This window comes from Vicia villosa, linkage group LG4 (genome assembly GCF_029867415.1).
Source record: "Vicia villosa cultivar HV-30 ecotype Madison, WI linkage group LG4, Vvil1.0, whole genome shotgun sequence".
NCBI classification, from domain to species: Eukaryota; Viridiplantae; Streptophyta; class Magnoliopsida; order Fabales; family Fabaceae; genus Vicia; species Vicia villosa.
Genome location: NC_081183.1, coordinates 74,719,511 through 74,745,473, shown reverse-complemented (window position 1 = coordinate 74,745,473; position 25,963 = coordinate 74,719,511). Strand labels below are relative to the sequence as shown.

The following is a 25,963-nucleotide window of genomic DNA, read 5'->3' as shown; positions in this document are numbered from 1 at the left end:
AGCTGGACGAACTCATTGGGTCTCTACAAACCTTTGAGATGAGTATCTATGAGCCTGTTGAAAAGAAGAACAAAAGCATAGCCTTTGTCACCAACGCAGATGATAATGGTGGAAGTAATGAAAATCTATCAGAAGCCATAGCCATACTCAGAAAAAAATTCAACGGACTTATTAAAAGGGTTGATCAGAAGCCCAGATTCAATATCAAGAACACTTCCAATGACATCACCAAAACCTATGTTCCTAACAGAAGATTCAAAGCTGAAGAGAAGGGAGATCAAGAAAAAGGGGTTCAATGTCATGCATGTGAAGGATATGGACACATTAGAGCTGAATGTCCCACTTACCTCAAAGAGCAAAGAAAAGGTATGTCTCCCACTCGATCTGACGGGGACTTAGATAGTGATGCTGAAGAGGAATGTGCTGCTTTAACAAGTGTGTGAGTGCACTTGAACACAAAATCGGCAAAAAGGAGTCTACCTTCGAAGAACTAGCTACCTCATACAATGATCTAATAGCCAAGAGTACTGAAATGTGGAGATTAAGGGAGAAACAAAAGAAAATTATAGAAGAACTGGAAGTCGAAAAAGAGAGAACTTCTAGCAACCGTAGCACATCTCAACGGAGAAATCAGCACTCTCAACTGCAAACTAGATCAGATGTCAAGATCAATTAGAATGCTGAACAATGGGACTGACTTCCTTGAAAAGATTCTTGAACTTGGACAGGAAGTAGGGAATCTGTCTGGATTAGGATTTATAAAGAAAATTGAACCCAATCTAGGATGGAAAAAGACAGAACCTAAAGCTCATCATGTCAATCAGACGTCAGTATCGATGTCACGACATCATGAAATGATGAATTGGAACCAAACAAAAAGGAAATTTTAGAAATGGAGATGCCACTACTGTGGAAGGTTTGGCCACCTAAAACCATTCCGCTACAAACTGTTTGGTTATCCTTGGCAAACAAATACGAACAATCTCAACCAACACCACCCTATCAAGAAACAACAATGGGTTACCAAAGGTTCTGCATTGATTGCTCACACCTCCTTGAGGGTGTCAACCAAAGGAGACTGGTATTTTGATAGTGGATGTTCAAAACACATGACAGGGATGGAAAACTTGTTAGAAGAAATCAAGCCACATTCCACTAGCTATGTTATCTTTGATGATGGAGCCAGGGGAGAGATTAAAGGGGTAGGAAAGCTAGAACATTGGGAGCCCCTCAACTAGACAGTGTTCTACTAGTTAAAGGACTAGTTGCAAACTTGATCAGCATCAGTCAACTGTGTGATCAAGGTCTAAAAGTCAGATTTACCAAAGATGAATGTGTGGTCACTAATGAAGAAAATGTAGAGGTCATGAAGGGAGTGAGATCCAAAGACAACTGTTACTTATGGGAACCTAAAACAGCAAGTCATTCATCAATATGCTCCATGGCAAAAGAAGAAAAAGAGGTCAGACTGTGGCATCAAAAACTGGGACATCTACACCTGAGAGGGATGAAAAAGATCATAAACAAAGAAGTTGTGAGAGGAATACCAAAACTATAGATTGATGAAGGCAAAGTGTGCGGAGAATGTCACGCTGGCAAGCAAACCAAGACTCCTCATCCAAATATCAGTCAACTCACTACCTCTAAAACCCTGGAACTGCTGCATATGGATCTAATGGGACCAATGCAAGTGGAAAGTCTTGGAGGCAAAAGATATGCTTATGTAGTGGTTGATGATTACTCTAGATACACATGGATAAGCTTCATTAGAGAAAAATCCGATGTAATTGAAGTATTTAAGGAGCTCTACACTAGACTGCAAAGAGAAAAGGAAAGAGTTGTTATCAGAATCAGGAGCGATCATGGAAAGGAATTTGAGAATGCCAAATTTGCTGAATTCTGTTCAACGGAAGGAATTAGTCATGAATTCTCCTCTCCTATTACACCTCAAAAAAGCAGAGTAGTAGAAAGGAAAAACAGGACTATACAAGAATCAGCCACAGCAATGATTCATGCTAAGAAGCTTCCCATGTACTTTTGGGCTGAGGCTATGAACATAGCCTGCTATGTCCATAACAGAGTAACATTGAGAAAAGGAACCTCATCTACTCTCTATGAACTCTGGAGAGGTAAGAAACCAAGTGTCAAGTATTTTAATGTATTTGGTAGCAAGTGCTATATCCTGACAGATCGAGACCAAAGAAGAAAAATGGACTCCAAAAGTGATGAAGGCATCTTCTTGGGATACTCCACAAACAGCAGAGCGTATAGAGTATTCAACACCAAAACACAGGTGTTGATGGAATCCATCAATGTGATCGTTGATGATCAACATGGAGAATTCAATGTCACAGAGAATGTCGAAACATTCCTTGAAATTCAGGCTGAGCAGACAAACCAACCTGAAGTAAGTAATGAGACTCCTTCAGAAACTGAACCTGAGGCAATCAGCAAAGATCCATCTATTAGAATTCAGAAAGATCACCCCAAGGAACTTATCTTAGGAGATCTCAACAGTGGAATAATGACCAGATCAAGAGGAACTATAGCTAACTCCTGCTTTGTGTCCAAAATTGAACCAAAAAACGTAAAGGAAGCCTTGACAGATGAATTTTGGATCAGTGCCATGCAGGATGAACTTGCACAGTTCAAAAGAAATGAAGTATGGGAACTAGTACCTAGACCAAAAGTAATGAATATCATTGGTACCAAGTGGATATACAAGAACAAGTCTCATGAACAAGGTGTCATAACACGAAACAAAGCCGGGTTAGTAGCTCAAGGATACACTCAAGTGGAAGGAGTAGACTTTGATGAGACTTTTGCACCTGTAGCAAGACTTGAGTCAATCAGACTACTACTAGGAGTAGCCTGCATCCTGAAGTTCAAGCTATATCAAATGGATGTAAAAAGTGCCTTCCTAAATGGATATCTGAATGAAGAAGTACATGTGGAACAACCTAAAGGGTTCGCTGATCAAAATATGCATGATCATGTCTACAAACTAAGAAAATATCTCTATGGGTTGAAACAAGCTCCCAGAGCTTGGTATGAAAGGTTAACTAACTTTCTGACCACGGATGGATATAAGAAAGGAGGAATAGACAAAACCCTCTTTGTAAAGAATACAGATGGAAGAATCATGATTGCACAGATATATGTGGATGACATAGTGCTTGGGGGAATGTCTGATACAATGGTAAAACACTTTGTCAGTCAAATACAGGCTGAATTTGAAATGAGTATGGTTGGAGAATTGACTTACTTCCCTGGTCTTCAAATCAAACAAATGGAAGACTCCACTTTCATGTCTCAAAGCAAATATGCCAAGAACATAGTGAAAAGTTTGGAATGGATAATGCAAGTCACAAAAGAACTCCAGCACCAACACATCAAAAGCTATCCAAAGATGAAGGGGGCATAAGTGTTGACCAGAGTCTGTATAGGAGCATGATTGGAAGCTTTCTATATCTAACAGCCAGAAGACCATATGTTGCATTTGCAGTTAGAGTATGTGCCAGATATCAAGTAGAGCCAAAGGTATGTCACTTAAATCAAGTCAAGAGAATCCTCAGATATGTAAATGGAACTTCTGATTATGGCATACTGTACACCAACGGGAGTGACCCTGTTTTGACTGGATATTGTGATGCTGACTGGGCTGGAAGTGCTGATGATAGAAAAAGCACATCTAGAGGATGTTTCTTCCTAGGTAACAATATTATATCATGGTTTACCAAGAAACAAAATTGTGTCTCATTATCAACTGCTGAAGCAGAGTACATAGCAGCTGGTAGTAGCTGTTCCCAATTGGTCTGGATGAAACAAATGCTGACTGAGTACAATGTTCCACAGAATGTCATGACTTTATATTGTGACAATCTCAGTGCTATTAACATCTCCAAAAATCCAATTTAGCATAGAAGAACGAACCACATTGATATCCGACATCACTTTATTAGAGAACTTGTTGAAGACAAGGTAATTTTCCTAGAGCATGTGAACACCAAACTCCAGCTAGCTGACATTTTCACAAAAGCACTTGATACTACACAGTTTGAAAACTTGCAAAGCAAGTTAGGACTCTGCGTCCTTGAGGAACCATTAAGTTACCAACAACAAAAAAAAAAGGGGGAGGAGACCTATGGCAACTTTTGTGGGCAAACGGGGGTAGAAGTAATGTCACCCCAGAACAACAAGAATGGTGGTTGTGTGAGATCAACAATTTTAATATGCTTATTTTTGTGTTGATCTGTTTGTGCTTGTGCTGCTCTTGTGGCTGGTCTTGATATGTTAGAGCACTATGTGCATACTGGTGGTGTATGCTGTCTGTATTGTATTAGCTTGCCTTGATAGTGTTTTGGTTGCCTTGTGTCCGTTGCAAGTGTTTCTCTGATATGGTGTGATAGGTTGTTTTAGCCAAAAATTTGCCAAAGGGGGAGATTGAAGATGTTTTCATGTTGGCTGCATTTGTGGTAAAACATACCTGGTTAATATTGTTTATGCAGGCTGCATATGTGTCAAGCTAATACAGGTTCTGTAGTGAATGTCATGACCGATGTCATGACATCCTTGTGTGACAACAAGAGTTGTTATGTTTTATTAATTGTGTTTCCTGATTTCTCTCAATTAACTGTTTAGGAAACCTTTTATTGTGTGCTGAATATTTTGTCCAAAAGATCTTGCTAACAACTAGATGGCGTGTGAATTAGGTTAACTTGTTTAACCCTAATTTTTTTCTAAAAAAAGCCCAAGGCCCAGGAGCTGCATACAAAAAGACTGCAATCCTAATTTGGAACGCAGGCAGAGCAGATTGTTAATTGTGCAGAACTGTAGTTCTGTAGCTGTCTCTTGTACTCCAAGAAATTGTCCTAGATGATTGCGTTGGAATAGGTTGTGTTTGTTAATTGTCACTCTAAGCTTTTAAGCACGAGTGTGTGTCTCTTGATGGAAGCTTTTAAGCAAATCAAGGTGTGTTTTGAAGTGTGTCTTCTCTCTGTAATTGTTTATGTTTATTTGTAATCACTACTGTGATTGAGGGGGAGTGAGTGGAGATACTCAGGTCTAGGAATAGGTTGGAATTGCATTGGGTAGGTCTTAAGTGAGGACTTGTAAACGGGGGAGTTTAACTCCGAATTAATTCTGCTTATATTGGATTCCCTCCCTGGATTGGTAGGCCCCAGAATAGGTTGTTTGAACCGAACTAGATAAACAATTTTGTGTGTTCTTTATTGTTTCTATGCTATTCTGTTTTAATTATCTGTGCTGTGAAATTGTGGATGTCATAACATCCAGCAAGACATTGAGCGGGTGTTACTAGAATTTTCAAATAATATGCAAATGATGCGCACGAATATATGATGCATGAAATCATGAGTGCATAAGTGAGTGTTATGTGCATACTGACAAAACAAACATATAGTAAGATGACCACACTGAGGAACGACAACACTAGGGTATATACTCGCCCGATCGTCAATAACATCTTCTGTTAGGGATGCAGATCTTGTTGGGGAAGATAATACTCTTCAAGTCAATCTTTATTATCATAGGATTCACTCCGAGAAGAAAACCCATTGAAAAGGGGAACACATTTCGAGAAGAAAACCCGTTGAAAAGGGGAACACATTTCGAGAAGAAAACCCATCTTTGGCTGGAGACAACTTGCGTCAAGACCTTGCTGCTCTGTGGGGATAAAATCTGTTGGTGTTTTTGTTTCTCTTTTCGAGAACCAACTCTTCTAGGGAATCAGGGTCAATATTTACCTCTGTATTCAAGAGTTTTAAGAAAACATTCTATCTTTTCATTTATTTTGAAAAATAACTTTGACTTTATTTCAAATCTCTTAATTTCAAAAACAATATTTTGCAAGACAGGATAAAAGAATTCTAAGAAATGAGATAAGGCTCAAATTTTTATTAATGGAATGGTAGTCTGCGAACGGCAAGACCCCATGGATTACAAAGTTTGAAAATGGTAACTTTTACAGGAAAGGGTACACTGAAATACAATGATCACTAGTTTCCCTAACAACTTTGATTATCGAGCGTACGTTGACGCCAATTGAGAGTCTTCATATGGTCAGGAGATACTGGATGTGGTTACTTGCCATATTCCCTAACTTTTGCATGAATTACCTTGGCAGGTTTTCAATTCATCAGGATGATTATCTCTTTTTATTGTCTCTAATTTCTTCCTGGACCGCCTTTTCAGGTTTTCACTCCACCGAGACGCTCTCTTTTTGCCTAAGTCGCCTTTTCAGTTTTACACTGAAATACAATGATCACTAGTTTCCCTAACAACTTTGAATATCGAGCGTACATTGACATCGATTGAGAGTCTTCATAAAATCTTCAGGATGGTTAGGTGATACCAGATGTGGTTACTTGCTATATTCTCTTTCTAGGCGAAGTATTTCTTGACCATATCGGTATTCACAGGACGTGGGAGTTCTTCACCATCCATAGTCGCAAAAGTCAAAGCACCGCCTAAGAAGGCTTTCTTTACAACGTATGGGCCTTTATAATTGGGAATTCATTTTCCCCTGGGATCTGGTTGAAGAGTTAATATCTCCTTGAGCACGAGATCGCCTTCCTTGAATCTTCGAGGTCTGACTTTCTTGTCAAAGGCTTTCTTCATTCTTTCTTGGTAAAGCTGATCGTGGCACAATGCGGACATTCTCTTTTCTTCAATAAGATCGAGCTAATCATATCTAGCTTGACACCATACAGCTTCTGATAACTTGGCTTCCATTAGGATCCTCGTGGAGGGAATTTCAACCTCTATTGGGAGTACGGCTTCCATACCATATACCAAGGAGAAAGGCGTTGTCCTAGTTGAAGTGCGAACTGTAGTGCGATAACCATGCAGAGCAAGAGGGAGCATTTCATGCCAGACTTTGTAACTCACAATCATTTTCTAGATAATCTTCTTAATATTCTTGTTAGTTGCTTCCACCGCTCCATTCATTTTTGGTCGGTAGGGAGAAGAATTATGATGCTCAATCTTGAATTCATCACACAACTCTTTCATCATCTTGTTGTTTAGGTTGGAACCATTATCATTAATGATTCTGTTGGGTACGCCATAGCGACGGATGAGATTGTTCTTGATAAACCTTACTACCACTTGTTGAGTAACATTGGCGTAAGAGACAGCTTCAACCTATTTGGTGAAGTAATCAATGGCGACCAGAATGAAACGATGTCCATTTGAAGCCTTTGGTTCGATCATACCAATCATGTCAATTCCCCATATAGAGAAGGGCCATGGAGAGGAGATAACCTTGAGAAGCGTCGGAGGCACGTGGATCTTATCAGCATAGATCTGGCATTTGTGGCACTTCTTCGCATACCTGTAGCAGTCAGATTCCATTGTCATCCAATAGTAAACTGCTCTTAGTATCTTTCTTGTCATTGCGTGTCCATTTGCATGAGTGCCAAAAGATCCTTCATGAATTTCTTGCATAAATTGGTTTGCTTCGTGTCTATCCACGCATCTTAGCAATAGCATGTCAAAATTCCTCTTGTAGAGCCCCCGGTCAGGAAGAAATTACCAGACAATCTTCTCAAAGTTATTTTGTCTTTGCTGGATGCCCCAGGTGGGTACTCTTGTTTTTGTAAGAAGACTTTAATGTCATAAAACCACGGCTTGTCATCCTTGATAGCTTCAACAGTGAATACAAGAGCGGGCTTATCCAGGCGCATGATTATAATTTGAGGAACTTCACTTGGAAACTTCACCTGATACATGGAAGCCAAGGTAGCCAATGCATCTGCCATTTGATTTTCCTCACGAGGTATGTGATGGAACTCAACTTTGTTGAAGAAGGTCAGCAGTCTTCGGGCATAATCTCTGTAAGGAATTAAACTAGGATGACGTGTTTCCCATTCTCCTTTGATTTGATTGATAACTAGAGCAGAATCTCCATACACATCCAGAATCTTGATTATAAGATAAATGGCTTCTTCTAGTCCCATGATACAAGCTTCGTACTCTACCATATTGTTGGTGCAGTCGAACATCATTCTTGCAGTAAATGGTATGTGAGAACCTTATGGCATAACAATGACTGCCCTAATTCCTCTGCCATAAGCATTAACAGCTCCATCAAATATCAAACCCCATCGGGATTCAGGATCAGGTCCTTCTCCATGTAAAGGCTCCTCATAATCTTTTGATTTCAAATACATGATTTCTTCACCTGGGAAATCGTCTTGCAAGGATTGATCATTATCAATAGGTTGAGAGGCCAAATGATCAGCTAAAACACTTCCTTTGATGGCTTTTTGGGCACGATAGTGGATGTCGTACTCTGATAATAACATCTGCCAGCGGGCAATTCTTCCACTCAATGCAGGTTTCTTAAATAAGTATTTGATTGGATCCATTTTGGATATGAGATATGTCGTATGAGTCAACATGTACTGCCTTAGCCGGTAAGCAGCCCATACAAGAGTGCAGCAAGTTTTCTCAAGCAGTGAATATCTTGTTTCACAATCGGTATGCTTTTTGCTCAAGTAATAAATGGTATACTCTTTTCGACCAGACTCGTCTTGCTGACCCATGACACACCCCATATAATCTTTGAGTACGGTAAAATACATGATCAAAGGTCTTCCTTCCACCGGAGGGCTTAAAATTGGAGGTTCTAGTAGGTATTCTTTGATATCCTCAAAAGCTTTTTGGCTTTCTTCTTTCCATTTACACTCTTGATCCTTGCATAGAAGCTTAAAGATTGGTCCACAAGTTGCTGTCATGTGAGAGATAAATCTGGAGATGTAATTTAACCTTCCAAGAAATCCTCTAACTTGCTTTTCTATTTTTGGAGGAGGCATTTCTTGAATGGCCTTGACTTTGTCGGGATCAACCTCAATACCTCTTTGGCTGACGATGAAACCCAGGAGTTTTCCAGTGCGGACACAAAATGTGCACTTGCTTGGATTTAGACGAAGCTTGTACTTTCTCAAACGTTGGAACAACTTCAGCAGGTGCCCCACATGTTCTTCTTCTGATGCAGACTTGGCAATCATGTCGTCCACATAAACTTCAATTTCTTTGTGAATCATATCATGGAAGAGAGTCGTCATGGCTCTTTGATATGTTGCTCCAGCATTCTTTAGACCAAATCGCATTACACAGTAACAAAACTTGCCCCAGGGTGTGATAAAAGTTGTTTTCTCCATATCTTCAGGTGCCATCATAATCTGATTGTAACCCGAGAATCCATTCATAAATGAGAAGACTTTAAACTTAGCAGTGTTATCCACCAGCATATCAATATGGGTTAGCGGGAAATCATCTTTTGGACTTGCTCTGTTTAAATCTCTATAATCAACACACATTCTGACTTTTCCATCATTTTTGGGAACGGGCACTATGTTGGCCAACCATTGAGGACATTCTAATGTGACGAGGAAAACGACATTGATTTGCTTTTGTACCTGTTCTTTGATCTTATCTGCCATATCTGGGTGAGTTCTTCTTAACTTTTTCTTGACAGGCGGGCGTTCTGGCTTTAACAGTAATCTATGCTCTACAATAGTGGTATCCAACCCAGGAATATCTTGATAGCTCCAAGCAAAGACATCCACATATTCTTTCAACAAATCAACCATTCTCTCTTTGACGCTTATTTCTAACAATGCCCCAATTCACTCTTCTCTTTTCTCTTCTTCAGTACCCAAATTGATTACTTCCAAAGGCTCTTTGTGCGGTCAATGATCTTTTTCTCGTGCTCAAGTAGACGGGAGATCTCTTCAGGGATTTCTTCACTACTTTATTCTTCAGCTTTGTACACGGGGTATTCAAAGTTGGGAGGGGGCCTAGGATCATTGTTTTTTGCGGGTTTATCAAGAGATAATCTGCACATGATTTATGTTTTGCTTTTTAGGAACAAATAAAGAAAAAGGTGTATGTAAAAATTTGAAAAAAAAAACAATTTTGGTTAATTTTATGGGCTTTTTAGATGTTACCATTTTCAGAAAAAGATAAACAATAAACAAAAGGGAAGCAAAAATTGCTTTTTTTATTAATGATTTGAAACAAAGCCCTACATAAGTTCACTTTTGTCTTGGGTAGAACAAAAGGAATTATTTTAAATAGCCCGACACATTACTCTTTCGTCTTGGGCAGAGCGAAGGTTTTTTAAAAGATAGAAAATTACTTAGACTCATGAACAACAGAAGAGATGCTGATGGAAGTCCAGTTGGAGTTGTCCTCTCTACGCGTCACGAAGCTTGAACATGCTGGAACATCTTTAATGATAGCAACTATGTCTTGTTTATCTGGGTTGATGTAGCTAGCACTTTGAAAAGTTTCATGCAGAGTCTTGCTGCAGCTTCCATACTCAGGTTCTTTTCCTTTTGACTTCTGGGATGTGAATCCTGGACCACTTTTGTTCTTTTTGGCGGGAATTTCAATAACTAGCCCCCAGCCTTCATATGACCCTTGGGCAATCACTTCTTTGGCGTCTTTCCAAGAAGAAATAGACATGTCAGCTTTCTTTCTGTATTTAGGATTAACAACTTCTAAAGCTTGAAACTGAGCTTCAATCTCTTTGATGTTGGGAATAGAAGACAATTGACTGACAAACATAGTTTGTTCTTCGTAAACAGTTATCAACTTGTCTCTCACAGCGAATTTCAGCATTTGATGAAGGGTGGAAGTGACAGCTCCAGCACTATGGATCCAAGGCCTTCCCAACAAAAAGCTGTAAGCGGGATAAATATCCATCAAAAGCTTTCACAACAATCCCATTCAGCCTTATAGTTGCCCCTTGATAGGACAGTCTCTCTAAGGTGCTTCTGGGCATGACATTCAAGGATGAACCAGTATCAACTAGCACATTCGCCAGGGTATCTTCTCCATATTTCATGGATATGTGTAGGGCATAATTGTGCTCCAGTCCTTTTAGGGGAAGTTCTTTTTTACTAAAGCTCAATACATTATTGACGGTGATGTTGGAAACAACATTGTCAAACTGCTCGAGGGTTGCATCTTTGATTGTGTCTGAAGAAGTTGGTAAACCACCTTGTAGTCACTTTTCTTGATCAGATTTAGGAATTCTTCTGCATCATCATCTTTAGTCTCAAAGACAGGTTCAGTGATAACGGGTTCCTTTCTAAGCACATCCTTCTGAAGGGGAACTTGTACAGACAAATTACTTCTCGGCTTAGGAGGAATTGGTGCAAACAAATGACCACTTTGAGTCATACGGCTTACATCAGCAATGTTCTCAACAGTTGGCTCAGGACCAGTATTAACTTCTTCTTTCCCAGTCAAGATGGTAGCACCATATTTCCACGGAACAGTAGTACTAGAACTGTAAGGAAATGGATTTTGTATTTGAATTGTGAGAGGAATGACAGCCATGCTTTGACTATCATAAGATATTTCCACAACTTCGGGGACCGGGAACTCAGCAGTCGCCACATTAATGTTATCATCATCTCTTTCATAGGTAATGTGGAGAGTCCTCTCATCCAACATCTTCTTAATTTCTCTTCTAACCTGACGACAACCTCGAGGATTCTCAGAATAGACATCACAGGAAGCATGGTTGTGTTGAAAGAAAGCCAACCGGCATAGCCTTATGTGCACTAAAACCACTGGTTCTCTGATGAAATGAATATCCCAAACTTGGTATCTTCCAAGGCATCCTTGCACCATGTTGACAGAATGAGCTTCTTCATTTCTTTCCTTCCTTGTTATACTAATGATTCCTCTGTCCAACAGTTTCTGAAGATCATTGATCACAGTTTCACATCCAGAAATGGAGTTTGAGCAAATTGAACAAGCACTATAATTGTGAGGAGGAAAAAAGTTAAGTCCATAGAAGACAATGTGCATTTTCACCAAGGATCGAGTTTATTCACGAACATCGTGTATGTATTCATAACCGGATTGGGTATAAATAGCATTGATAGTCCCATGGTTGGGCAATGGATTAAATTAAACATTAGGATTGACATCCTTGAAGGTGAGCATGTTGCTTCGGACCAGTTTTTGCACTTCACTCATAAGAGGGTAACAATTTTCCACAGTTTGACCAGGAGCATTCTTGTGGAAAGCACAGCGAGCATCTGCCTTGTACCAGAATGGTGGATTAGCAGGAGGAGGAGGAGGATGATCCCTCAGTTAAACTATATTTTTCTGAAGTAACATACGAAGTAATTCCGTATAAGTCATCAGAATAGGGTCAAAAGGTGGATATTTCCTTTGTTGATTTAGTTGAGGATCCTGTTATCGAGGCTATTAAAGCTGAGGTCTCTGCAAATTTTGTGGAGAAGCTTGGCTAACAATTGGAGTCACAGCAACAATCTGTTGTGGTTAGTACCGTATTTTCCTTCCTTTTGAGATGGCACTCACAATTTCTTCCTTTTTCTTGGTAAAGTTACTACCAAATCTTTTGATGCCACAACTAGATAGTAATGAACTGGCTTCTTTGATCAGGCGGCCTTCTCGGATACCTTCTTCAAGCCGTATCCCCATGTTTACCATTTCAATAAAATCATTGGGAGCGCTTGCTACCATCTTATCATAATAAAATGTGCTTAGTGTCTTAAGGAATAATTTGGTCAACTCTTTTTCTTCCATTGGAGGAATAACTTGAGCAGCTAGTTCACGCCATCTTTGCGTGTACTCTTTGAAAGACTATTTTTCTCTTTTGGACATAGCACGGAGTTAATCTCTGTCCAGTGCCATATCAATGTTGTATTTGTACTGTCTAATGAAAGCTTCACCCAGGTCATGGAAAGTACGGATGTGAGTACTATCCAAACCCATGTACCATTTCAAAGTAGCTCCGGATAAGCTATCTTGAAAGTAGTGAATTAACAAGCGTTGATCTTCCGTGTGCATGGACATTTTCCTTACATACATGATCAGATGACTATGAGGACATGAATTCCCTTTATACTTTTCAAATTCTGGGAGTCTGAACTTGGACGGAACTCTGACATTCGGAACCAAGCATAAATCATTTACTTCTTTTCCAAATAGATATTTCCCCCTAAGGGCCTTGATCTCTTTTGGCATTTCCAGAAATTGGTCTTCAAATTCTTCCAATCTTCCCATGCCTTCAGGAGGAACACCATGGAAAATTTGTTCATTTTGGACAGGGATAACGTTCATTGCAGTAGGAGCAGTGGTTATGATAGCCTGAGGAATTGTTGTTTGTGGAACAGGAACCTGTTGTCCAGGAAACTGGAAATCCATATCTATCCCATTTGGTCTAGTGGTCGTAGGATTCGTCACAGGAATTGCAAGAATATGATCAGTCTCTATCTCGGAGATCACAGTAGTTTGAGCTTGGGTTGATGGATGATTCTGAGCAGCCACCAAGTCTTGAACCATAGAAGTTAATCTTTCAATACCGGAGCATAGGACAACAACTTCTTCTTGCCACTCTTGATCATCAACCATACCGTTTTCCATTCTTTAACGATTGGCGCAAGTATTATACCGATGCATTAGCTTGACTTTCTGAGGAGATATGGAGGAATGAATAAGACTCTGATTCATATGTGAGTGTGTCATACCCCAAAATTTGCCCACCATGATTCCATACAAAACTCATCCAAGTATCAAAAGTTCAAGACTTAATTGGATGCACACTCTCTTAAACAAACAACCCACAACTAGGGTTTTGCTTCTCTCCAAGTAAAATCAACTTCTGATGCCTCAAGTGGACTCCATGGCCTATCATATGCTTCAAAGGATCCCTATGCCAAGTTTCAAGCCTTGATTCACAAGATTGATCAATCAACTGCTCAAATAGTCAACAGTCGACTAGTTTGACCTAAAAGTCAACTGTGGTCAAAATACAGTCAAAATTCCTGATTTTTGGTCAACATCAACATTTTAATGTTAGGTTCATCATTTGATCAAATGTTGATCATGAGTCATCAAGAAAAGCTCCAAAATCATCAAAACCATAAGCATCTAAATTAGGGTTTTTAAGGAGAAAGTCAACCCAACTTTGACAGACCATATCTCTCTCATACTTTCTCCGAAATTTCCCAACCAAAGCTCATTCTTAAGGAAATTTGATTCTCTAAAGTTTGACAAAATTCCAATTTTTTTTTTACTAATGGGCCAAATTTTGTTGATCCTAAACATATCCATGAAGTATCCAAGAGCCCACCACGCCATCTTTTACTAGTAACATTATTATTTATTTTTATTTTGAATTATTTTCATTTTAATTCAAAATTTAATAAAGAAATAATGATGAATATAAAGGATATGGTATTGATAAGTTTCTCAATAAAATATTATGCAAATATTGACCTATAAATCATGAGATATTGATTGAGAAAAATTGAGGAATATTCAAGTCAAAAATAGCAAGTTTCCATTCAAAAACTTCAATCAAGTTTCTCACCCAAGCCCATGATTTATTCCCATTACTTGTGACCTATTCTTTTTCTTATAAAGAGGCAAAGAGAATCAGGGACGAGAAACAAGGATTTGTAGCCTCAAAGAGCACGTTCAAAACTCTCAAGAATTTCTCACAAGCTAGGGCATACGAGAACTCTCTCCACAGTCGTTCCCATTCCATTCTAAGCATTAAATCCTCTTCCTGGAGATCCCAATGATCCATCCCAACCATCCTTGAGACTTGAGGCATCCCGGATCACTTCCCTTCGAATTGCATCGGTTTGTAAAAACTTTTAAATCTCAAACTCTCGATTCATGGTCTATCAATGATTTTAATGTTTACATTCATGTTCATACTGATGCTTGTGATTGTTTTGAACCTTCATTCGTGAGTTTTTGTGCCAGAACCATGTTCCACCATTGTTACCGGTGAGTTACAAGAAGCTCGCGAAGAGCATAAACCAGGGCTCTATTTAAAATTCTGAGACCATATTTGAATTCCTAGCTGTGTTTTACGTGGAACAAGTGTTTTCTTGTTGCTGTTCGAAAAGGTTTTTTGCAGGTGTGACCGGAGAAAGAGGCTGAAACCACCGTCCATGGTGGCTCGCCGGTGAGTCAAGGGTTTGGCCAAGGTTTGACCGTCGACGTGTCCAGACCCTGGAATGTGATTGGCTGGTTCAAATGGTAAAACGCACGCGTGGCAATTCCATTTTATTTGATTCGCCTCTCTTAAAATCTGTGGGCCCCAGTTTTGACTGCCTGACTTTCACTTTTATTCACTTAGTTTTTATATTTGCATTTTCTTGATTATCAAACTAACGATTTAAGCATGCAGCATGATTGGCGAAAAAGAGGATCGAGTTTCTATAATGGCCTGGGTTCGATCCCTAGTAGGGCAATGTTTTTTTTTACAAATTATTTGATTTCAGATCCAACGCGTACGGCCTGAGAGTTCACCATGCGTCCTCACCTGTTGGCCGCTGGATCATCTTGGCAGTTGATTGAGCGCATCTGGAAGCAGCAATCCACCATAAACCCTCAGAGCACCTCCACACTAGATCAAACACCTGGTTTTTTCTATTTTTTTTATTTGCTTATATTTGTTTTATTTTCTATTTTCTTTTTTCTATATTAATCACTAACCCCATTTTAATCAACTAATCTAGGTTTAGTTTTTTTTTTAATAGTTTATTTAATTTATAGAATTAGGATTAATATTTTTTAAAATTATTTAATTTTAATTTACTAATTAGATTAATAATTAGGATTAGGTTTTATTTTAATTAGTTAATTTATGTTAATTTTAATATTAATTCTCATTATTTAATTAATTAGGCTAATTAATTATTTTTAGGTTTTCAAACCCTGATTTTATTTTTGGCTAACTATTTTTCATCATGACTATTAATCATTGTATTTACTAACCCTTTTTATTATAAAAATGTTTTAAAATCAGGGTTCGTCCTGTTGTTTTCAAAAACCCTTTAATTTCCCTTTATTTTTTGCCTTTTTATTTTCATTCGCCTTTTTGCCCTTCCTTATTTATTCTATTAACTATGGTTAACTTGTTCCCCATTTGGGGTTTGCCTTTTATTATGTTTATTTTATTCATTTGCCTAATTTTTGTATCTGCCCCAAAGCCAAATAATAGCTTAGGGTTTCTATTATTTTGCCTCTGCGGGTGTTTATTGTAATAGATTTAGGATTTTATTTTCCTGCCTTTATTTTTCTGCCCATAGGTGTTTATTGTAATAGCGTAGGAACTTTTAATTCTGCCTTTATTTTTAACTGCGTGGTTAGTAATCCTAGGGAGTGCAAGCCTTGTTTAAAATAAATTAGCCCACTAATTATAAGATAAATATCCGAATTGAACCCCATGATTGTGCCACACACACACCTTTAGGGTAACCCTTCTTATGCTGCCTGTTGCCTTTTAATTACGATTCTAAAATAGTCAATTCTCTCGATTCCGAGGATACCTAAAGCAAATGATGCCTTAATTCATTGAAATCATCATATGATTTTGTCCCCCGATGTTGCCTCGGAAATAAAGATGATTGTCCCATTGTTAAGGTATCCTCGCCTGTTGCCTAAATGACTATTCTATCCTTCCCTAAAGACTACCTACCCTCTATATGGTAGGGACAGTTTTATGGCGAACGATACTTCCTCGATGACCCTTTACATCCAACGAAAGGACTTCCTACCCTCTTATGGTATGGATAGTCTTTTCAAACTGAAAAGCTAAAAGAACAATTTTTCTAACTTAGGGTAGGTGCTCCTGATTGCTTTCTCTATTCAAATTCAAAATCAAAATTCCAATCTCTTTTTTCCCACTTGTTTTCAAAAAGGCTACGCTTATTTACAAGCTAAAGTCCTTAACAAAGTTTTTTTACTATTCACACACTACACTTTTCAAACAATTCAAACAAAAAGTAAGCTAAGCAATTAAGAGCTCATGGATAACCATGGATACAAAGGGTGCTCACACCTTTCCTTTGTATAACCTACCCCCCGAACTCAAAATCTTTTTAAAAGGTCTTTTTCTGTTCTTTTAGCCTTTCTATATATTGGATAAAATAAAAGTCGGTGGCGACTCTTGCTATTCGCAAAATTTAAAAAAGTCAATTCTCCCACCGTATTACAGAACTTGCGACTCTACTGGGGACTTCGAATAAAAAGAGGGGTTGCCTTAAAGTTTAGGATTCACTTAAATGTTTTCAATTGTTTGTGTTGTTTGCTTTATATTTGTGGGCCTGTTTGGGTTTACTTGTGTGAAAGATCCTAACCCGGATCTGAGTACCTTAGGTAAATGGCATGAGACCAAGGAGACTGCACGGCGTATACTGATGCGGATGATATGGTGGCCATCATTAGTGTGACACATTGGTTTGTCCTGGTGTTCCTTGGGATTCGACTTGAGGAAACACTTGGTTGCTGTGTGGTGTCATTAAGCACTAATTTGCCCTTAGAACCCTAGTTGAACTTGACTTTGGCCTATTAGAAGGTAGTGAGATGGCTTGCTTTGGTTCCGACTGAAGTTGGTTGATACTCGATGCTACACTCATATGGACTGTACTTTCAAGATGTTTTCGATCGGCGATTCAATTGCTGAACTAAAATAATGCCTTCGAGAAAGGTCGATGATATGAGCTCCCTAGAACCGGATCTTTATCTAGGACAGGTTGAACCAACTAAACTTCAGTGGGGAGGGTACTTACCTACGAACTTCACGCAAGCTTCTAAACCTAAGGACACTTGTGCGACTTGCTTGTGTGTGCTACTAACCCTTTGGTTTCCTTGCAGGTTTTTCTTGTGGACTCACTCATCCTTACTATCTCACGCTTTGCCTGATGCATTGCATTCGCATAACATCATGACATCATAATATAGCATGTAAACAAAACCTTTCAAGGATCTTAGGGATTTAGGGCGCACAATTTTAGGTGCTCTTATCAAGGACTGAGCTCTTATCTAGGGGCAAGAGGATTTACTTTCCTCTAGCCACACGTCTTCCAATTTAAAGACACAATACCTATCAAGGGGCAAGAGGATTTATTTTCCTCTAGCCATATGCTTTCAAATTCAGAAGTATAAGTATCCCGAATCAGAGGCTATGACCCACTCGATATGGTGAGCTTGATTCCCATAGAAGAACATCCGAGAATCAGAGTTCTTCAAACGAAGACGCGACTAGATCATTTTCTAATGTTGCTAATTAAATTCCTAAAGATCCTTGAAAATATTGCATCTGCATTCATAACATCGCATAACAGGTTTCTCATCCTCACTCGCTGTTTATTTCAGCACAGACGGATCTCGAGCAATCAGTCAAAGACCTTCAAGCCCAGAATGCTGAGTTCCAAGCCTTGATTTTGAACTTAGCCAAGGGGCAAGATGATTTGAAAATCCTCTTGACTAAGAAAGAGAAAAATTCCAGAAGACCTGTGGTTGTCCTTAACATGGGAAGAAGATTCAGAGGCCCTGCTAGAAAAGCCAAAGAGGTGGGGATCCTTGAAGACAATGACAATGAACAAGACGATGGTGCTAGTGTCAAAACTGATGCGAAGAGTAACCACGATTCTGTCAAGCCCTCTGAGGAAGAAGAGGACAACTAATATGAGGATGAACATCCTGATGACAAATACAAGTTGCTGGAAGAACGTATGAAAGCCATGGAAGTTCAGAAGGTACCTGGTCTGGATTTTGAAGAACTAGGACTCATCTCAGGGGTTGTCATTCCTCCGAAATTCAAGAATCCGATCTTTGCTAAGTATGATGGATTCTCCTGTCCTAAACTGCACTTAAAGTCCTATGTGAGGAAGATTCAGCCTCATACTGCTGAGAAGATGCTATGGATCCACTTCTTTCAAGAGAGCTTATCTGGAACTCAACTAGAGTGGTACTATCAATTGGATGGTGCCAACATTCATACATGGGAAGATTTGGCAACCTCTTTCTACAAACAATACCAATATAATGTTGATCTAGCGCCGACTCGCATGCAACTACAAAGCATGTCTATGGGGCCGGAAGAAAGTTTCAAGGAATATGCTCAAAAATGGAGAGACCTGGCTGGCAGAGTGCAACCTCCTTTAGCTGACAGAGAGTTGATCGACATGTTTATGAGTACACTGACTGGTCCTTTCTATAGTCATCTACTGGGGAGTTCATCATCTGGTTTCACGGATCTAATACTAACTGGAGAACGCGTAGAAAGCGGAATCCGAAGTGGTAAGATTCAAGTGGCTACTTCATCTGGCGCTACAAAAAAGCCATATAATGGGAAGAATGAAGTCAATGTTGTGTATAACAAGAAAAGTCGTAATGAACACAACCTATCGGTTGGGGCAGTTCCACAACAACGACGCCAGCCAGATGCACCTAAGCGTCAATTCACCAAAATTAACATGTCATTAGATCAGGCCCTGCAATATCTGTTAAAAGCAGGAATGATTATTGTGAGTGATCCTCCTCAGCACATCAACACTTCCTCTGCTAAGCACAATCCAAACGTACGATGTGCCTATCACTCTAATAGTCCTGGGCACGACACCAATAGCTGTTGGGCATTGAAGATTAAGATCCAAGACATGATCGATGCTGGTGAAATTGAGTCCGGCCCTCCTGAATCTCCTAACGTGATCACTACTTCCATGCCTAATCATAACAAGATTGTTAATGTTGTGGATGGCTAGAAGGATGGACTTTTAGATCATTAGTTTTACTTTCATTTGCAATTTCTATTCTGTTTGTTTAAACATTTGACTTATGATAGACATTATCTATTTTAATAATCATCATTAGTGCATTGCATATGTTTGTCTTGAATAAATTATTTCGCTATCACTCATTTAAACTGCGTTTTTACTTCGTTTATGCTTTGTGATACTCAACTCCTGCTAAGCTGTAAGTCTTTTGAGGGAGGATGACGAAAACGATACCGTAACTTCACACAATATGCTTTTGAATAGACTATGCTGACGATGTACATGCATTGTTTCAATTCCTAAATAGTGGAGATATAAGGATGTTCATCCCTCGTTAACCCCTTCGAGCCTAAGAAGTAGAAGTTTTCTTTCACAAAAATATTAAAACCTTAATCATAACCTAGGGCAGGGTAGTTACTCAGTTAACTCAATTATACTAGCTGTTTTTTACACAAGCAATAATGGGCGCCCGTAACCACTAAGTCAGGCAGTCAACATCTATCCAAAAAAACTATTAAGTCAAAAACTACGAAGGAGTCTTATCAAAAATCGAAACATCCCGCTGACTGTAATCTCAAAATAAACAGTTCGGGCAAAAATTAGGGATAACAAAGTCAAAAAAAGAGGTCACTAAAAATCATCGACAAAAGGAAAAGAATTACAAAAACAAAAAAAGGATGATTGCCTATCCAATAAACTCCCGATGCTTTAGCCATCATCAAATGTCAATGTTATGACTTCAAAGCTATGCTAGGACTTAAACGCAAAATTAACTGAGCATAGGATCGAAGAACATCACGAAGATTGGGATGGGTACAAATAAACTTTGAGCCACTATCCTTTGTTTCTTAAACCATGAACCAAGCCACGTTACAACCCTTGAAAGTCCTAACTGAAGCATGGTTAGTTCGAAAGCATACTGTCATCAAAAAGGTATCCTGACTCCTTAAGGTTTATCACAAATGCTGAGTTGATATTTCGTTTTTACAAACATCACGTTTTTATAAACATCACGCTTTTACATCTCTCGTTTTAATGTTTTTCAAAAAAACAAGACAGACACATGCATTACATCTCATGAATTCATTATTAAACATATTTTGCTACATAATTTTAAATGTTAGCATCAGGAAGAATCTGCACAGGGTACGACTAATGGCTAAAAGTCATCCTGACAGACGAAACTATTTCAGCAGCAACATCTCTTATAACTGACTCAGTTGATTAGAAGTTAATGAATACAAGGGGCATGACATGTTTTGTCCAATCAATCTGGGGCAATCAGGTCAAGATTCGAATAATCTCTTAGGAGCATCAGACAATCAAGGGCATACATCCAAATGGGTCTGAAACTACTTCCCGATCAGTCAGAGGCATCACCTTAAGCTTATGAGTACTAGGGGCATCACCCATAGTATATAGCTCAGAAAGCCCTCGCAAGGCGAATCTCTCCAAGGTCCCTACTAACTGGGGCAAAGCTATCCAAGGCATGTTCAACACTTCGATCAATACTCATTGGTGTGTCCCAATCAATACGAGTCCAAGAACGACAGTTACTATAATCACTGGGGGCAATGTTCAAGGCATCCACGCCTCCCCACAACGCCTACTTCACAGGAGCATATCCCCACAGAGTAGTCCTCAAGAAGCTATCTTCGAATAATCGCCATAAAGGTTGGCACTCACAATTGAGTTGAATCAGATGGAACATCAGAGATTATATTTATCTCTCTTATCCCCAGTCAGGGTACATCAAGATCAATCACTCAAATGGCTTTCATCCCCAAGCAGAAATCATAAATCCCCAGTTGAGTATCCTCGAGCATGAAGCAGGAGTTCCTACTAAAACGAAAGACTTGTACTTTGTATTCTCCATAACAGTCAGGGATTTATTTTCCCCACTAGACTATTCTACGATCTACTGTCATCATTGACAACATGTTGCATACATACATCATTCATAATCAATAATTACATAAATACATACCATGCATCATGGCATTGCATGCTGCTAACTTTGTTTTTCAGGTAAGTTCCCAAGTAGACGAATATCATCAAACAACTTATCAACACTAACAATCAGATTTTCTTCTCCAAAAGCAATCCAGACGAATATTCGTTCTGATAACCATTCCTATCAAATTCCCATCACATTAGTCCCCTGGCAGTGAAATATCACATTAGTCCCCTGGCAGTGGAATATCGTATTAGTCCCCTGGCAATGATATGTTACATCAATCCCCTGGCAGTAATCCAAACCCTTATCATGTTAGTCCCCTGGCGGTGATCAGTTGGTCCTCATCATATCAGTCCCCTGGTAGTGATATGTTACATCAGCCCCCTGGCAGTAACCAAAATCTACTCCCATCATGTTAGTCCCCTGGCGATGATATACAACTACAACTTATTACATTGGTCTCCGAACAGTATTAAGTTATCTCCCTATCATGATAGTCCCCCGACAATGATATTTACATCAGTCCCCTGGCAGTAAACGAAATCCTCCTCATCATGTTAGTCCCCTGGCGGTGATCAGTTAGTCCTTATCATATCAGTCCCCTGGCAATGATATCTACATCAGTCCCTTGGCAGTAATCAAAATCTTTCCAAGATCTAATTCAGTTACTACGAACGGTGCTGACACGATCAACATTCAAAGATCTAATTCTATCATCACGAACGGTGTAGACACGATCATCCTTCTAAGATCTAATTCAGTTACTACGAACGTTGCTGCCATGATCAACATTTAAAGACATAATTCTGTCATCACGAACGGTGTGGACACGATCTATCTCCAAAAATAGATGGCATCTACAACCCATCTCCAACAAACACTTCTCAATACATCGAGCTCAGATACAGTCTAATGTACGACTTATTCTTACTCTCATATTATCAAATCTAGATGGCATCTTTAAGCCCATCCTTGATAACTTTCAGTCAACATCCAGATCGCATCTTTAAGCCCATCTCCGGCGAAAGTCCCTGCCTAAGCAAGGGCAAATTTCTTGGTATTCTAGTGTTCAATTCTCTTCCACCTTAAGTTTCCGGCAGGCACACAAGCCAATCTGCATCCTCAGGTTTAAGAAGATTGAACAGGGGCAGCTGTCATACCCCAAAATTTTCCCACCATGATTCCATACAAAACTCATCCAAGTATCAAAAGCTCAAGACTTAATTGGATGCACACTCTCCTAAACAAACAACCCACAACTAGGGTTTTGCTTCTCTCCAAGTAAAATCAACTTATGATGCCTCAAGTGGACTCCATGGCCTATCATATGCTTCAAAGGATCCCTATTCCAAGTTTCAAGCCTTGATTCACAAGATTGATCAATCAACTGCTCAAATAGTCAACAGTCGACTAGTTTGACCTAAAAATCAACTGTGGTCAAAATACAGTCAAAATTCCTGATTTTTGGTCAATATCAACATTTTCATGTTAGGTTCATCATTTGTGTAATACCCGGTATTATAATTGTCCAATTACCAATTCTAAATTAAATTGAGGTGAGTAATGGATAAATATGATACACATTCTTACTAGTAGGTTTATCACTTAAACCATGACAATTAGTGAAAATGAGGGTATTATGGACATTTCCCACTTAAATGAGAACTAAGGCTTGTTTGGCTTTTTCATGTTTCTAACCACTTTGAACACAAAACCAGAATTTGGTGAGGGAGAGAAAGAGAAGGAAGCGTGGAAAGAGAGGAAGAGAAAGAAGAGTCCCAAAACTTGGTCCAAGCTTCATCTTTGCATGCAACAGATTCTGTCCCAATTCTTGTTCCTATCATCTCCATCTTGCTTTCAGCTCTGTCATCGTCATCATCATCTTCTTCATTCCTAAGGTGAGTCCTTAGTTAGATACTTTGGGTTTGCATGTGAGGGTTTCAATTGGGGTTTAGGGAATGCGAGCAATATATGAATCAACACTGCTAAACATGTTAATCTTGTTATAATCCATGCATGCTGAAGTTTCTAAGTGTGTTGTATGCTACAATTTCGTTGGAACTGTATTGGTAGTGCAGGGGATCAATTATAGAGCTTTGGGACTGTCATAGAACCCTTAAAAACGCAGAAAAATGGTTCTGGTTCAGTGTAACCGGTTACGGGTTTTGGTGTAACCGGTTACGCTGTTGAAAAACTGAGAATCTGGGCATTTTGCGTGTCCGTAACCGGTTACGGGTTCTGGTGTAACCGGTTACACTGGCCGCAGAATGAAAAATTCAGCAGATTGGGGAAATTCATATCTCCCATTTCGTGTGTCCGTTTGACATGTACCATATACCGTTAGAAAGCTAATTAAGTGTACTATCTAGGAAAATTAGCCTCGGTGTTTGAATATTATTTTTTGATATATATGACGCACCTTCAGTAAAGAGCGACACGGATAACATATGAATATCATGCTGTTATATTGAGTTTTCCTCATTATTCTCAATTACTGTGTTATGTTATTGTGTGTTGTGCTAAAAATATGAAGACACCGTCGTTTGGGTTAAACGATCGGGTTGATTGTTTTGTTTGTGACCTTGACTTTATGTCATATTTCTGTATGCTTGAATCGAAGTGGCCGGAAGGCTAGATTGGGACGCTGCTCTGACCGTGTAGTCTATGAGCCCTCCCGGACCGTGTAGTCCAATGGAATAACCCGTTCATGTGTATTGTTCGATATGGTGTGCATCTGAGCTACCGTTGCAGTGTGCTCGTGAGTTTCCGTACGGGGTTTTACTCACTTGGCGTTAACACACTTGCGTGCTCGGTATGGTGGGGTTATGCGGCTATGTAGGCTAATGCATAATGAGGTAACTCACCTCTAGTAAAGTCACGTAGACTAATACTAGGCTTTCTCCCGATGGGCTCAGGCGTCAAGGTGGCGGTTTGTACTCAGCGTAACTCACTAGCGTGAATAAGGTTAACGGAACAATGATGCCATATAGGCAAAAGTCATCTCGCGGCCATTTAGGCTTGTGCGAACCGTTTAACCGTCTTGCAGTGTGCTTGTACAAGTCCCTTGACATATAAGCAGGAGGTTACTCATCGAGGATGCATTTATTCCATAATCTAGCCGAGGTTGTTACACTTCTGGATTCCCCGTGTGTGGATGCGGGTTTGCATACTTGTTTGCTATACAACGTGTATTTGCTTGAGACAAGTCCAATGGTGGACGAGTCGCTTTGTTTACTCCGTACTTGTATCGGAAGTGAGAGTAACCCCGAATCCATGGTGGATTCGTGTATTTTTGTATGTTCCTTTTAGATCCGAGCGGACTAATAGGATAGGCGGACTCACTGAGATTTAGTAATCTCATCCCATTCCAATTATTTATTTTTCAGGTGGTTCGAGGCAAGATCGCGGTAAGAGAAAGATGGATTAGATCTCTTGGCGATGCTTGGATATTTCTTTTAGTTCTTATCGTGCTTACTAGTTCATGTATTTTGGATATGTACTGATATGATGTACTTGTATTTTGGCCATGATACATTCGGCTTATGTATTCGTGTACTTCTATTTTCCGCTGCAAACATTATGTATTTGTTGTCTTATGAACCATATATAATACTTTATGCATATTATTCTAGACAAATATGTGTGGGGTGTTACAGTTGGTATCAGAGCAGGTCGATTCTCGACTTTGCTAAGACGCATCATAATGCAGTGCAATTCTGCCTCGTATGTGTTTAATCAGTATGATTCCTTATGTCTTATTTATGGCATTGAGCCTGATCAACTTGATTCCATGCGTAGGACAGACAGGGAGATGGCTGAGCAACGCAGAGGTCCCGGAAGGCCCAGAACTAGGAATGTGGAGCCCGAGCAACCATCCCGAAGTGCAGGCGTGCCTTGGCAACAGACGATGCAGCAGATGATGCAGCAAAACCAGATGATGGCTCAAATGATGCAAGGCATGCAGGGACAACAACCTCCTACTCAAGCTCCCGTTCCTCAAGCTGCAGCTGGACCTGATTTTCGTGCCTTCTTCAGGATGGATCCTCCAGAGTTTGTTGGCGGACTTGATTCACTCTTGGCTCATGATTGGTTAGCTGGTATGGAGAGGGTGTTTCAAGCTATTCAGTGTACTGAAGAAGAGAAGGTGATCTTTGCTACTCAGAAGATGAAGGGACCAGCTCTTAGGTGGTGGAACACTGCATCCACTTATTTCACCACACAAGAGATTCCTAAGGATTGGCAACACTTCAAAGTAGCATTCTTGGAGAAATATTTCCCTAATAGTGTGAGGACTCAGAAGGAGCGAGAATTTCAGAACTTCAAGCAAGGTGACATGTCTGTTTCAGAATATGCAGAGAAGTTCGAGGACTTGGATGATTACTCCCGACAAGCTGTTTATGCTCCAGATGAACTA

The 25,963-nt window shown here is 39.5% G+C and overlaps 1 protein-coding gene across 1 annotated transcript; it reads left to right on the top strand.

Moving 5' to 3' along the window:
* Nucleotides 1-3,450: 3,450 nt before the first annotated feature.
* On the top strand, nucleotides 3,451-3,918 carry LOC131597374 (secreted RxLR effector protein 161-like). The gene has a single exon (XM_058870077.1). The coding sequence runs from the start codon at nucleotides 3,451-3,453 to the stop codon at nucleotides 3,916-3,918; it is 468 nt and encodes a 155-aa protein (XP_058726060.1).
* The last annotated feature ends 22,045 nt before the right edge of the window (nucleotides 3,919-25,963 follow it).